This window comes from Penicillium soppii, assembly GCF_028829465.1.
Source record: "Penicillium soppii strain IBT 18220 chromosome Unknown utg000003l, whole genome shotgun sequence".
Classification (NCBI taxonomy): Eukaryota; Fungi; Ascomycota; class Eurotiomycetes; order Eurotiales; family Aspergillaceae; genus Penicillium; species Penicillium soppii.
Genome location: NW_026643233.1, coordinates 1,759,953 through 1,773,739, shown reverse-complemented (window position 1 = coordinate 1,773,739; position 13,787 = coordinate 1,759,953). Strand labels below are relative to the sequence as shown.

Here is a 13,787-nt window from a genome sequence, read left to right as displayed (position 1 = left end):
AAATTTGTCTGTCTCCCAAGGGCATGCATGATACACAATATTAGTATGTGTACATGTATATAGGAACAGATTCGCCGTTGAACGAATTCGCCGGTGAGGGAATGCGAGACGATGTAACACATCCCCCTTGCTGGACTTGGTTCTGGTTATTTGAACCTGAAAAGGGGCATGGTCAGTTCGGAATGTAGTGAGAAAACCATCTCATTTTCACTCATGAATCTATACATATACACACACACACATATATATATATATATAGAGGTATATGTCTGGACCAGTTGACTGCCAGAGATGAGAACAAATTAAAAGCAAGGTAGGCTGTTGGTGAGAGTCGAGAAAAGAAAAGAAGAGAAAGCAAACTGCAAGATCGAACGACTGACGTCATCTCGATCACGATCTCGATCTCTCGTCGATCTTTCATTTATTCTTTGCTTGTTTTCTCTTCAATTCCCCTTTTCTTTTGTTTTATTGACATGCAGAAGCTGCCTTTACTTACTTATCTGTGTCATCGCTCAATTCGTATATATCAATTGAAATTTCAATTCTCTCGAAACCTAGCCATGCCGCCAAAAACAAAAAGAAAGGCCGATACGCCAGAGCCTGATGGCTCGCATGCCAGCAAGAAAGGTCGTCCTGATTTACGCCAACCACATCCAAATGCGAAGCAAGCCGAGGAGTTTGGAATTGTCCTACGCGAATTTTACCCACCGGAGATGAGCAACGAACGGTGCCAAGCGTACACCGATGGAGACCTAGAACGCCCCATCGAGACATTGAAGAAAGCTTGCCAGGAAACGGCCGACAAGCGACAAGCATTGGATGTGGGCAGCGCAGTGGTACATTGGTTCAAGAGTGATCTCCGTCTTTCCGACAATAGAGCCCTCTTCACGGCTTACCAGACGGCCAAAGAACACCAAGTGCCATTGATCGGTCTCTACATTGCCTCTCCCCAAGATTGGACGGCACATTCGACCAGTCCTGCCCGTGTTGATTTCACCCTGCGTACTTTGCAGCGACTGCAGCAGGATCTGGGCGAGCTGGATATCCCGTTGTATATGGAGTTGCAGGAAAATCGCAAGGCCATCCCGAATCGCATCCTGGAGCTGTGCCAACAATGGCAAGCGAAGCATCTCTATGCCAATATCGAGTACGAAGTGGATGAACTGAGGCGCGAGGCCAAGCTGGTCCGACTTTGTGCAAACAATGATATCAATTTTGCCCCAACCCACGATACTTGTGTGGTCACTCCGGGTCAACTTGCCAGCGGGCAAGGGAAGCAGTACGCGGTGTACACCCCGTGGTATCGTTCCTGGCTCGCCTTTTTGAAAGAGAACCCGGATTATCTCGAGGTTTCCGAAGAACCAGGTTCCAATCCCGGAAACCCGCGCCAGCAATTCAAGGATCTTTTTGACTGTAAAGTGCCCCCGGCACCGAAGACCCACGCCTTGCCGGACGAGGAAAAGAAACGCTTCGAAAAGCTGTATCCAGCCGGTGAACATGAGGCTATGCAGCGACTCAACAAATTCCTCGAGGAAAAGGGTAAGAATTACGAGGCGCAACGGAGTATGTTGCCCGGTGAACACACCTCTGTTCTCAGTCCGTACTTCGCCTCCGGAGCTCTCAGTGCACGCACCGCCGTTGCTACCGCGAAGAGGATCAACAAGGGTCACCTCGACAGATATGACCCCGGTTATATAACTTGGATTAGCGAGGTGGCGTGGCGTGACTTTTACAAACATGTCCTGGTAAATTGGCCATTTATTTGGTAAGTGCTCGTCTCCTGTGGAAGGTTAGCCAGTTCTAACGCAAGCCAGTATGAACAAGTGTTTCAAGCCCGAGCATACCAATATCGAGTGGGAGTACGATCAAGAGGTATTCCAAGCATGGTGCGATGGCAAAACCGGGTTTCCGATCGTTGACGCCGCCATGCGCCAGCTTCGGCATTCAGCATGGATGCATAATCGCACGCGCATGGTCGTTTCTTCTTTCCTGACCAAGGATCTCATGTTGGATTGGCGTCGGGGTGAGCGATATTTCATGGAGAACTTGATTGATGGAGACTTTGCCTCCAACCATGGTGGGTGGGGATTTGGATCCAGTACTGGTGTCGACCCTCAACCTTACTTCCGTATCTTCAATCCTCTCCGACAGAGTGAGCGGTTTGATCCCGAGGGGGAGTACATTCGACACTGGCTGCCAGAGCTGCGTGATGTGTCCGGTAAAGCCATCCATGAGCCCTATGCGCGGGGAGCGGCGGCCATCGCGCAAAAGAACGGGTATCCCAAACCCATAGTTGATCACGCGGAGAGTAGAACTCGGGCGTTGGAGCGATTCAAGAGCGCACTTCAGAAATAAGTTATGTAATATATAGAAGAGCGCATTAGAGGTGGTTTCAATGACAATACGATCGATATCAAATGGTTGGAGCAACTGCGCCATAGTGCAACTTGACGGCAAATTTCCAAACTAGCTACGAGAATGATCTCCAAGCAGCACAAAATGAAAGTTTCCATTCCAACAACTGTGGTGTGTGCCTGACTGGTTTCGTTTCCACTGATATCAATGGAGAACGTCAGAACCCCGACATATGCATGTAGCACACCTTACTCGATGTGGTCGGCAGCAGACCCCGTCCATCCCAACAAGATTTAGTTGGAAGGAATTGTTCCTGCATTGACACAGCCTAGACTGAGCCAAAGGATCCTAGTAATTTGGCGACCACTTTTCTCATATGTCATGCAAAGCTCCATCACAATTGACCTCTCATAGATTTCGATATATCTCTTTGAATCTAGCTGCCTCTAATTGGAACCAATGCAAGGGTTACTGCTCATTTGATTTTGGAGCTTTCATGCTTCTCACAGGTACCCTTTTTTCAATATTTACTACTTTACCTGGAAACTGCTTGCCAAGAAGTGGGGTCTGCGGTAGAATAATCGACTTTGTCTTTTTGACGCAGAAAGCCAAGTCCTTGGTCAAAAATGAAGGATATGTTGTCCAAGTATGTAGATCGTGTCCGTGAAGGGGAGGGGACAAAGGTCTAGAGCAATATCGTTGGGAACTGACTAGTTGCTGCTGTGCATTTCCTTCCACCGAAGCTCGTGATCAAAGATTACCCCCTACTCCAAGAGTTCGGCGGTTGTAGATGGCTTGATGGCATTACCATTCGTGATAAGCTGGCCCTCGCTCTGTTTTTTTTCCACTTTCGAGTAATGTGAATTAGTTCGGTCTTTTCTGCAGCGAAGCAGTGCAGAGTTCCGTGACGGCGTTGAAGATGCTTCCGCCCAAGGATTGATCCAGGGATGATCAGGAAGACATCACATACATCTATGTCCATCAACGAGTGGTCAGGCGATGAATCGACTTAGGGAAGGTAGACTTTCATTAGCAATGTTGAATTGAGTATCTGCTCCAATGACCATTAAGATCATGGGAAAGAAATAGAATACCCAGAAGGAGCTACTGTCGCAGGTGAAACTCATGACGAGGAAGGGAAGCATACTCTTCTCAAATTAAAATATTTCTCCCCTGGCTACTTTGACTTCTGGGTGAATTAGCGGGGGGATAGTCAAGGGCAAAACGGCTTTTTGTGACAGACAGCAACTTCCTTACTTCATGCAACTCACACCGCACCAGGCGAAAATCAGGAATACATCGATCGAACGTGTACATGGAGGAGTTTTCCAAAATCAATTGATACTCGATTTCCATTCTCCACAATCTTGCACCAGGGGCGCATCGAGAGTACCTTTATTGATGACCTCAAGCAAAAAGGGCTTGGAGATTGGCCGTCCGTGCTCGATCAAGAGTGTTCATTACGACAGCGATGATCCCCAGTACCCCATCAACGTGCAGCTGATTCACGTCCACAGTACAAATATTCCACCATAGAAGCCAAATATCTTCTGGGGGCTGACGGTGCGAAAAATGTTGTTCGAAAACTTCTGGGTATTGAACTGATCAAAAGAAGACCTACTGAACAAACGTAAGATTTACGTACAAATGTTTCCGCCACCGGAGGAGCATTCTCGTATGTTGGCTGCTGAGACCCGAGTCAAGCAAGCTGCTCAAAAGATATTCCAGCCATATTGGTTGCAGCGGGAAAGGGTGGACTGGTACTCTTCTTATCATATCGGCCAGGCAGTAGCCAGTAACTACTTGCTGAAGGAGCGTGTATTCATCGTCGGTGATGCGTGCCACACTCATCGCGTAAATCCTTGACGCTCTCCGAATTGTGTATCTTGATAGGCTTTAGGTGTAGTATGAAAGATATAGAAAATTACCTTCGTAAGGAAATATGACATGGTTTCTATAGAAGAATATCTAACCCTATCGTGTAGAGGTCCTATGTTATCTTAGCCTCAGGTATACAGTACCTATCGAGAAAATTATTCAAGGGCCATAGATCCTATCTTCTAACTGCCCTGTAGCTCACAACTCTGATTTAAGATCACTCTCCACTATTTGTGCTATAGGAGTCATGGGGAATCCATAGTTGGCCGAAGTTCAGGGCGTTAGAGGGGCTGTAATTGCATTCAGCTGCAAAAAGAACGCACTAGGATCTGAGTGCTAGGCTTATGACGGCATATAAGCCTACTGCGGAGGATTTCAGGGCTGGTGGTGGTAGAAAGGCTGCGAAGGGAACTAGGGCTAATGTCCTAGCTGCTGCCTATTAGACCTGTTCCGTACTGTGGTCCTGACATACCTAGGTAGAGGGGTACTAGTAAAGCAGAAGTTGGCGGAAAAGATTAGAAGGAACCGAGAGCCAAGTAGGAAATAGGCTAGGGTATGCTCTTTGTAGATTTATTGAGCACCTATGTTAACAGGAAATCAACTGTATCTCTCTCCTTCTTTTCCTCTACATTATGATTAGGATAACATTAGTGTAATGCCCTTCTATAAATCTAATCGTTCTTCCTGCTAGTCTCACTACCTAGGTAGTCGTATCATCATAACGGTTTCATATTGCCTTTATCACATATCTATAATTTCTATGATCGCCGCCCGCCGCCTGCTAGTCAGCGGAATTTAATTGTGCATTGCTTCCGAGAGAGATCCTCCTAATAGATAGCCTGTTAACTAAGCCATCATAAAACAAGAATCACACTTTTGTTATTTATGACATTAAGATATATATATATTAGAAAATTGAATGTGTAAAAATAGATATTTTTTTAAAAAAAGAATATCATCGACGGCTGCATGATTCGAACATGCGCCTCCGAAGAGAATTGATTTCGAGTCAATCGCCTTAGACCACTCGGCCAAACCGCCTGATAACGGATTGAGCGTGCTTTTTTGCATTCCCAACCAAGAGGCTCCAAGTCCCTTTGAGGATTGATACAGGGACACTCTGATCCCTGGGGATGGATTGCATAAGTTGCATGGATTGTATGGTTTGCATGGTTTGCCGCTACCTGCCAGATCTCTGAGGCAGCGACACCATACCAACCTGCACTAGACAGAGCAACTGCATTGACGAGGTTGTTTTTTTCATTTGACAATTGCACAAATGGTTGATGTGATTTTCGTATGAAGTTGTCTTTCCGGCGCCCGAGAGCAAATTTGGCAGAGCAGGATGTATACGTATAAGCACTTCGATCGGGTGCAATGTCTCTCTCCAAATGGTAAATGCGGGTGAGACATTAGCGCATTTTCCCCGCAACGTTCTTCTTCTCTTCATTTTCTCGATCTTTTATTGGACTTTTGGAGATTTTTGGTGATCCTGTCATTTCAAAATCGACTCCCAAAGGTCAATGACGCTCTGAAATGGAAGAAGATCAGCCATCGGCTGAGGTCGACCCGATTGAATTACCCAACGGCAAACGACGATGGCGGCGAAACAGAGTAGCCTGCGACTCCTGCCACACACGTCGAGTACGATGCGACCGAGCTTTTCCCTGTTCAAGATGTCTGCGCAGTGACATAAGCTGCGAATTTACCCGTGAGCGCCGCAAGCGAGGCCGCATAGCAAGATCAAAGCCCAACGTTACAAACTGCGCCGAGGCCCAGGACCCCGAAGTCAAGTCTCAAAACGAGAGTGAGGAACACAAGCGCCGGTCGATGCCGCAGTTGCATCAGGTGTTGTCGCCGGCGGGCAATAGTTCCCATGGGTCAACCTCTCAGCGCTCGCGAGAGTCCAATGAAGTGAGTGCTTTGTCGGCACCCAGCGTCGATGATCGCAGATCTGTGGTGGATGCCTCGCTGTCGCAGCGTCCGGAACCTGACGCAAACTTCAATGTTACGGAGGAATGGCTTGCAGCAGCACATTTGTCGCCCGACTCGTACGAATTGCTCAATGGCGCAAGCGGCAGCGACCGGCCTCTCCCTCGTTTGATAGATCTTTGGAATCCAGTGGACTTGGCTGGTCATCGACCAAGTCAGCGCCCGCCACCCATACCGTCTGTGTCCGGGGCGAATCGTTCCGGACAGAGACAATCGTCGGTATCACGGTCGCCATTGAAGTACCCGGTGTTGGAGCCAGTGATGCCTTTCATTGAAAACAACCTACCGCGTCGATTGGTGTGTGATTTGCTTGAACTCTACTTCACCAGTGCTTTTTCGACTCATATGCATCCCGTGTGTCACCATATTCATTGCTATGTCTTGCGAAAGTCTTCCTTTCTCAGTGTGGATCGTCCCCGGCCGACAAGTCCTGCGTTGTTGGCAAGTATGCTATGGGTTGCTGCTGTGGATGACCGAGCATTTTCATTATCCATCTCGCCTCTGCAGCGCAGAAAAATATGTCAATTTCTCTGCGCGTTGATCATTCGGCTCCTACGTCCTTTGATCCATGTCTCCTTCAAAGACCAGGACCCTTCACCGGCCGAAAATGCGACTACAGCGCAAGATTTCTCAGCCGCCAGCGCCCACCACCCATTTGAAGGGGTCGGCGATGATAAAGGATTGGTGGGCCCCGCTGGCTCTCTAGATGATGTTATTACATATATTCATGTTGCGTCTATTATCTCGTCTAGTGAGCAGAAGGCGGCAAGTATGAGATGGTTCGTTGTACCCCTGATCCCTACCCCTGTAAGCTTTATTCACTCCTGCATAGGTGGCATGCGGCTTTTACGCTAGCTCGAGAACTCAAATTGAACCAAGAGATGGAAATTACCCCGAGCGTGGACAGCCTGACAGATGGCTCAAGTCCTTCCTTCGGTTACGGATTAGGCGGATGGCCTGGTTCTCCCGGCGCTCTGGGCTTTGACTACTCGAATCCATCACGCCCAAGCTTAAATTGCGTGTGTGACAAAACGCATGATCTGCACAATGGATCCATTACGGAAGAGCACCGCGAAGAGCGACGCAGAACGTGGTGGCTCCTGTATATCATGGACCGTCATTTGGCATTGTGCTACAACCGTCCACTCGCCCTCCTCGATGCCGAGAGCGAGGACTTGCTCCTTCCTCTAGATGAAAGCGCCTGGCAAGCAGGCATTATTCACAGCAATAGCCCTCGTCCAGACGGCCCCCAATGCCTTCGGTCGGGTAACCAAAACAAACGTCGCATCTTCCCCAACTTCATTTGCCATGACCACTCCATTCTCGGCTTTTTCCTACCACTGATGACCATCACCGGAGAACTAATCGACCTCAATCAGGCACGGAATCACCCCACTCTCGGCGCTCGCCTTCAAGGCAAAGAGGCCTGGGATATTCACGTTGCCGAGGTGCTCCGCCAGCTGGAGATCTACAAGGCTAGCCTGACGACGTTTGCAGCGGCGACCGCGGCAGACCCCGAAGCATCATTATCGAGTGCCTACACCCATAAATCGGATCAACCGGTCGATCCTCAATTGTCGCAGGCGTATTCTTGGCACACCCAAACTGTGATTGCCTACTCATCTTATCTCACTCACGTCCTCCATATCCTTCTGGTCGGAAAGTGGGACCCTGTCTCATTGATCGAAGACAAGGATTTCTGGACCTCTTCCCCTGCCTTCGCATCTACCATCTCCCACGCGCTAGAAGCAGCCGACTCCGTGCAACAGATTCTCCGTTTCGACCCTGACATCAGCTTCATGCCGTATTTCTTCGGCATTCAATTGCTCCAAGGCAGTTTTCTGCTGCTCCTGATTGTAGAGCGACTTCAGAAAGAAGCGGGCGAGGGCATACTCAACGCATGTGAAACTATGATCCGGGCCACCGAGTCCTGCGTCGTCACCTTGAATACCGAATATCAGCGCAGTTTCCGACAGGTCATGCGCTCCGCCGTTGCGCAGGCGCGGGGTCGCCCGGTCAATCCGAGTGAAATTCGACATCGCCGCAAAGCGGTTCTAGCACTATACCGCTGGACCCGCAAGGGCACTGGATTGGCTCTTTAGCCCCGCAAATACTGAGATCGCGATCTTTCTGATTTTCTGGTTCCTGTCGATCATGAACTTGTGGGGGAACACAATCCTTTTCCCCACAATGGATCTCTCTTGACCTTAAGGGTGTACTACCTTAAGGGTGTACTAGTTTTGGTACACCCCATTGTATATTGCTTTCTTTTTCTTTTCGGGTAGGGGGGAAATATGGTGTTTTTCGGGAAATTTCTCTGTACTATTTTGACGATATATTGCCCGTACATACTTCAAGTACATATTAACCATATACATACGTAATTTAATTTCGGTCCAAGGTTAATTAATTCTTCGCCACATGAAACAGATGTCAATTTACCCGACCACGAGTAAATGTATAACTTTAATTAACTATTTCTCATTAGTTAAACCTCCGTATATGAATAGGAGTAATTCACCGATTGGGCCATTTGTCTCGGACCGAAGGCACAAAATCCGGGGAAATCGGTTAATTGCTTTTTGCCGACCTGCAGGCCGTTGAAGCTCGCTTCGCAGCTTTTTCTCCGCAGCTCGTGCATGTTTTATTTTGTTTTCTTGTTCAAATAAATTAAGCATGACCCCAGGTTTGCGGGGAAGTAGGATTATTCCAATTTCTGGTGTCTTTTCTCGATTTCATCGTCCTACTTATGTATATACATACATAACATATCCACGACCCCAAGATCATACCTAGGTATTGATTTTCATTTTCTGCAAGTACCAGGCTCATTGTTATCGGGCAATCTACACAATGACCGAATCTCACTTCCCGTATGCCTGGCATGTCGATGACTTCCAAGCGATACCCATGGAACAAGACCAGTTTGATCAGCCTTGCATCGACTTTTCTCTCACCGAAGAAAAGTTGGATCCCAGCTGGGCCGAGTTCAACCTGATCACTCCATACCAGGCCAAGACGAGTACATTCCAACCATACCCGCAGTTATGGTATGAGGCTGGTCTTGTGAGACAGGACTGTGAAATGAATCAAGATTCTAGGTACATCTTTCATCTTCCCCAAATGAGGTGCACAAACCAGAGAAACACGCCGCTAACTTGAACTGCCGGTTAGTTTCCAATTTCCCTCTGAAAACACCCCGAAAGATCTTTGCACAAACCAGTTAGCAACACAAAGAGCCCTTTTCATGACACCTTCGCCTCAGCTAGCCTTTCCCTTCCCAAGCTCCCCAACATCAGACACGCGCAGTTCCCCAGAACCAAGTCATGCCTCTACAAGCGGGTGGGAAGGCGAAATCGAAGAAACGCAATACACGCAGTTTGACTTCGTACCGAGGCTGGATACTCAATTGCACAATTCAACCCAGATCACATCTCCGCATAGATTTTCAGCTATGGCGGAAGTCGAGGATTGTTTCACACCCCTTGAGATGCCCGATGGGAGTACCCGTCTCACATCAAATTGGTTACCTGTTGATCCCGACGCGGGATTTACTGTTGGCTCTCCGACAATACCCGACGAAGTCCAATTTGAAGATTTGAAGCATGCTTTCTTTCATTCGGAGTCAGCAGATTGGTCATATCATCGGTGAAAGAGTTGGGCTGTCCTTTGGTCCATGAAAATCTGCAGCATGATCATCTCATCATTTCTTTGGGTGGAACAATGCACCAGAAACATTGGTATGGAAAGTAGCTATAAAAAAGCACTTCCACTTCCCGCTATTGATTTCCGTGAATCAAACTACCATATGTGCATGATCAAAACCTACGGACACGAGCCACCTTTTTAACAAAAGAAGCTTGGCTCTTGTTGTCTGGTCCGCTGCAAAAAGCGGAAGGAAGAAGGAAGAAGAGGAAGAGAAAAAAGAACATCTCAAGATATCCCTGTTCACAGGATCCCAAGCCCTCAAATCCTCGCCACCTACATGTCCTCCTCTAGACATGTATCATCCCTCAAGATAGGGAACAAAACACCCATATGCTTAGCATCCTAACGATATGAATATGAAGAAATACCAATAAACATAAAGATCTTCTATATGAAATTGCGGATGACGTACATATCGCGGACGAGGGGGAAGAGAGGGAGAGAGACAGAGAGCCCGAAATTGGTGTTCGGGTGTCATGTGCCATGGAACTTCCAAAATGAGAATTGGCATCTCCAGGAGATAGTGTCAGGTGAGTTTATCATGCCACTTATTAGTCAGACATGCGAATCGCCCCTATCCCAGAGTGAGATGAGGGAGCATCTTTTGAAGTTCCTACGATATGCAGCCATTTTTCTGAGCAACATAGGGACCTACTACGTAAGAATAATTAGCCGTTGGGCATTCTCAAACTTACAGTATTCTCTCGGGCGAAGGGGTCGCAAATTTGTGCTTGATATCTCGGAGTATTTCCTGCGCAGCATCGGTGTTGTCATATCGACAGCGCTGGAACTGTGTAGGTAGTGCGCTTCTGCAGTTTGCGCAGTGAATCCTTCTCACCTCGGCTTTCCAGGTAACACCGCACAAAGATCGTACTGCGTTGGCGAGTCATAAATCACCAAGGCCGAAGTTGAGGATATGTCAAAGTTTTGAATAGAGTTGATACACGCTTGCACAACACTCGCATCCCTAAGGATCTCGATAACGATGACAAGCATGCGGTTTTAAATGTTTTGCAGGCGTCTGTAGAAACGGGCGATGGTCGGCAAACTCCCAGTCGCCTAGATAATGGGTCGCATGTTACCATCACAAATAGTGATCATGTTTTAGAATTGGAGTAGATTGGCATCCACCTAGCTGCATGAAAGATCGCTCATAATTTACTCCGTATGGAGTTCTTGGGATATCACAAAAGATTCTTTACAACGGGAGAAATGAGTCTCTACGACGATTCTCAACGTGTGTGGATGAAAGACAAAGAAACCTTCATGACGGTTCTCTACAAAGACAAGGCCTCACCACCCTTAATCACTATCTCGATCGACCGCAGTCAATTGCTAATAAACGCAGGTTCTGCTATTGCGAGCATCATGACCAATTTACACGTATGGCTTTTCACTGTGGATGAAGTAGAGGCAATCGCCTTCGACGGCAACCTTACCGTGGTAGACAGTTCTTGGCTACAAGTTCGAGAAGGAGTGATCGTCAAGGCGAAATATCAGGCACCCCGCATTCCTGTTCCAACCAATACATTCTTAGACAATGAAGTCGTGAGTATGAAGGAGTACGGTCCAACAGTCTAAGGGGTCATCCAGAGATGGTGCGAGAGAGAGGGGTGAAATATCCCATGCACCTCCCAATACTTTTTCCTACAATCATTGTGTCATCTTCCTACAACATTTATAGTTTTCAACCCATGGTAAAAATTGTCGCTTTTTGCTTTACAGAGTGATTCCCACTAGTAACTAGTAGATGACGATGAACTATGTTCTCAAGTGACCCAATCTAGCTCGCTTTACATACCATTCCTGGTGCTCGCAATGCGGGGATCGCTCTCCATCCGAATCGGTGCCTGGATCCAGAAATGTGTCAAGGGAAACTACATAGAGACAAAACACGTCCAAGTTGTAAAATATGGAGGCTGAAGGGGGTTAGAGAAAGCTACAAACCCCCTCTCTTTTCGCTTTTCCTTTTTTCCATCCCAGGCCTCCGCAAGATATCTCAGGCCTATTCAAGGAAAGAAACAGAATGCACAAGAATTAAGAGACAAAAAGCTAGAATTCATTCTGTTCAGTAAATCACAGTCTAGGCAATTAAAATCGTATGGAACGCTAGAAAAATCATAAAGTAACACATTAAGCATCATAAACCCAATCCCATCCTTCTTAAACAGCAATCGCTGGCGTAAATCCGCTGTTCATGGAGTACTCCGCTTCAGCGTATCTATCCACGCCCGTACGGAACGAAAAGTCATCTGTTGCAACTTCCTCAACGGTAGCAGTAGCCTTCTCTTCAAGCACAGGCACCTCCACCCGACGGTGAGCAGGCCAGATCTTATGCCCGGCTTCCTCTTCCTTGCCGTAGTGTTCGACAACGACGTCGCGCACAGTCTTTTGGAAGTGAAGAGGGCCTTGCTCCATCTCGGGGTGGAGCTGGCCATTGACGAAGACGCCGGCATTGAGGTTTTTCTGTGAGTGTACGCATAGTACCTTGTCCTCGGACATGATGCGCTTGTACATGTCGCTGATCAGGTTGAAGGCTTCGTCCGTTGCATCTTTGTGGCGGTAGACCTCGTAACGCATGACAGACTTGGTGGGACTGATGGGTGTGAAGCGCTGCATGAAGAAGAAGTTGGGGCTTGATAGCATTGATTAGCTACATACATACATTGTCGACAAGATAGGCACTCACGAGATATTGAAAGAGGCGTTGGGCCAGAAGTAGGTCGTAGCGATTCGGAACCCCTTGTCAATCTGGTCTTGCCGGGGAGCTCCGTAGTGCTGGATGTGGCCGGCCTTGGTCTTGACGTAGTAGGAGTTGAGATCGGCGATGGTGGGGATGTCTGGGTGAGCAACGAGGCAGTGATAGCACTCATTGTAGTTATCGGCGAGGATCTTCCAGTTGAATTCCCCCTCCATATCCCAGGTGTGGTCGAAGCGGTAGTCTTCGAAATTGTAGTGCTCGAATCGAGGCTGCTCGTCGACGCCTTCGAAATCGTCTTTCCAGGCGACCTCGGGGGTCTCGCTGGCGTCGAGGTTCACCCAAACAAAGCCATTGCGGTCGAGGTGGGTGTGGGCAGGGAGCATGTCATTGGCGTGGAATGCACTCACGTTGCCTTGCAGATCTCGGGCGATGACAAACTCGTAGCCGGCAGCGTCATACTTCACACAGTCACCCGCATTGGGGACACGATGCTTGTGGGTGGTGAGAAGCCATTTTCGGCCGAAGATGGATCGCTGCTCGAGCTCGTACATGGCCTGCGATGTGTACCAGGAAGCGGGAAGAGCTCGGATCGGTGCCTTGCCTTCCTTTGCTGGGGCTGGGGCGGCAGTGCCGAAGTAGTTCCTCAAGAAGGACATTGTATATGGAACTAAAGACAGATCTTTGAAAATCGGAGTAGATATTAGATAAGAATGAAACCGTGGTTTCTCAATTGATGGAGATATTGATTAAACATGTCTGATCTATATAGTTATCGCTGTCACCACACTTCGACACGGACCACGGTCCAGGGAGCCCAATATGATGGAGTGGCCGGTACTGACCCTGCCAGATCCGAGACGAATGACATGTTTGGAAGCTCATTGCAATCAGGTGGCCAATTTCGGACCAATTCCAGGTGGAAGCTGTATCTATCAAACCGATCAGGTGACCGGTAGATTCCCAACCGGACCGGATGGCTTAAAGGCCAGTATGCCCGCCCTTCCGTGAAACCAAAGATGTTCAGCCCGAGCTTTGGTAGCACTGGCAAGGCAGTAAAAAGGGTTTCGCACGATTGGCTGTCCCCGGAGTTCCATCGTGACCCAGAACGCCGATATCAACTCGGTTCGGGTGCAAAACCGACCCCGGCTGTTTA

The 13,787-nt window shown here is 48.1% G+C and overlaps 6 protein-coding genes across 6 annotated transcripts; 5 read left to right on the top strand and 1 right to left on the bottom strand.

The window, feature by feature from the left end:
- Positions 1-560: 560 nt before the first annotated feature.
- N7529_002804 (deoxyribodipyrimidine photo-lyase PHR1) lies at positions 561-2,355 on the top strand (the record flags this gene model as incomplete). The annotated part of the gene is made up of 2 exons (XM_057238332.1): positions 561-1,765; positions 1,815-2,355. 2 exons carry the CDS (start codon positions 561-563, stop codon positions 2,353-2,355), a joined length of 1,746 nt encoding a protein of 581 aa, XP_057100943.1.
- Positions 2,356-4,002: 1,647 nt separating this feature from the next.
- On the top strand, positions 4,003-4,221 carry N7529_002803 (uncharacterized protein; the record flags this gene model as incomplete). The annotated part of the gene is made up of 1 exon (XM_057238331.1): positions 4,003-4,221. The coding sequence occupies one exon, from the start codon at positions 4,003-4,005 to the stop codon at positions 4,219-4,221; it is 219 nt and encodes a 72-aa protein (XP_057100942.1).
- A 1,548-nt stretch (positions 4,222-5,769) lies between these two features.
- On the top strand, positions 5,770-8,327 carry N7529_002802 (uncharacterized protein; the record flags this gene model as incomplete). Its single annotated transcript, XM_057238330.1, has 2 exons — positions 5,770-7,004; positions 7,058-8,327. The coding sequence occupies 2 exons, from the start codon at positions 5,770-5,772 to the stop codon at positions 8,325-8,327; spliced, it is 2,505 nt and encodes an 834-aa protein (XP_057100941.1).
- A 751-nt stretch (positions 8,328-9,078) lies between these two features.
- Positions 9,079-9,877, top strand: N7529_002801 (uncharacterized protein; the record flags this gene model as incomplete). The annotated part of the gene is made up of 2 exons (XM_057238329.1): positions 9,079-9,326; positions 9,400-9,877. 2 exons carry the CDS (start codon positions 9,079-9,081, stop codon positions 9,875-9,877), a joined length of 726 nt encoding a protein of 241 aa, XP_057100940.1.
- Positions 9,878-11,145: 1,268 nt separating this feature from the next.
- N7529_002800 (uncharacterized protein) lies at positions 11,146-11,514 on the top strand (the record flags this gene model as incomplete). The annotated part of the gene is made up of 1 exon (XM_057238328.1): positions 11,146-11,514. The coding sequence occupies one exon, from the start codon at positions 11,146-11,148 to the stop codon at positions 11,512-11,514; it is 369 nt and encodes a 122-aa protein (XP_057100939.1).
- Positions 11,515-12,096: 582 nt separating this feature from the next.
- N7529_002799 (aromatic ring-hydroxylating oxygenase subunit alpha) lies at positions 12,097-13,290 on the bottom strand (the record flags this gene model as incomplete). The annotated part of the gene is made up of 2 exons (XM_057238327.1): positions 12,097-12,568; positions 12,623-13,290. 2 exons carry the CDS (start codon positions 13,288-13,290, stop codon positions 12,097-12,099), a joined length of 1,140 nt encoding a protein of 379 aa, XP_057100938.1.
- Between the last annotated feature and the right edge of the window lie 497 nt (positions 13,291-13,787).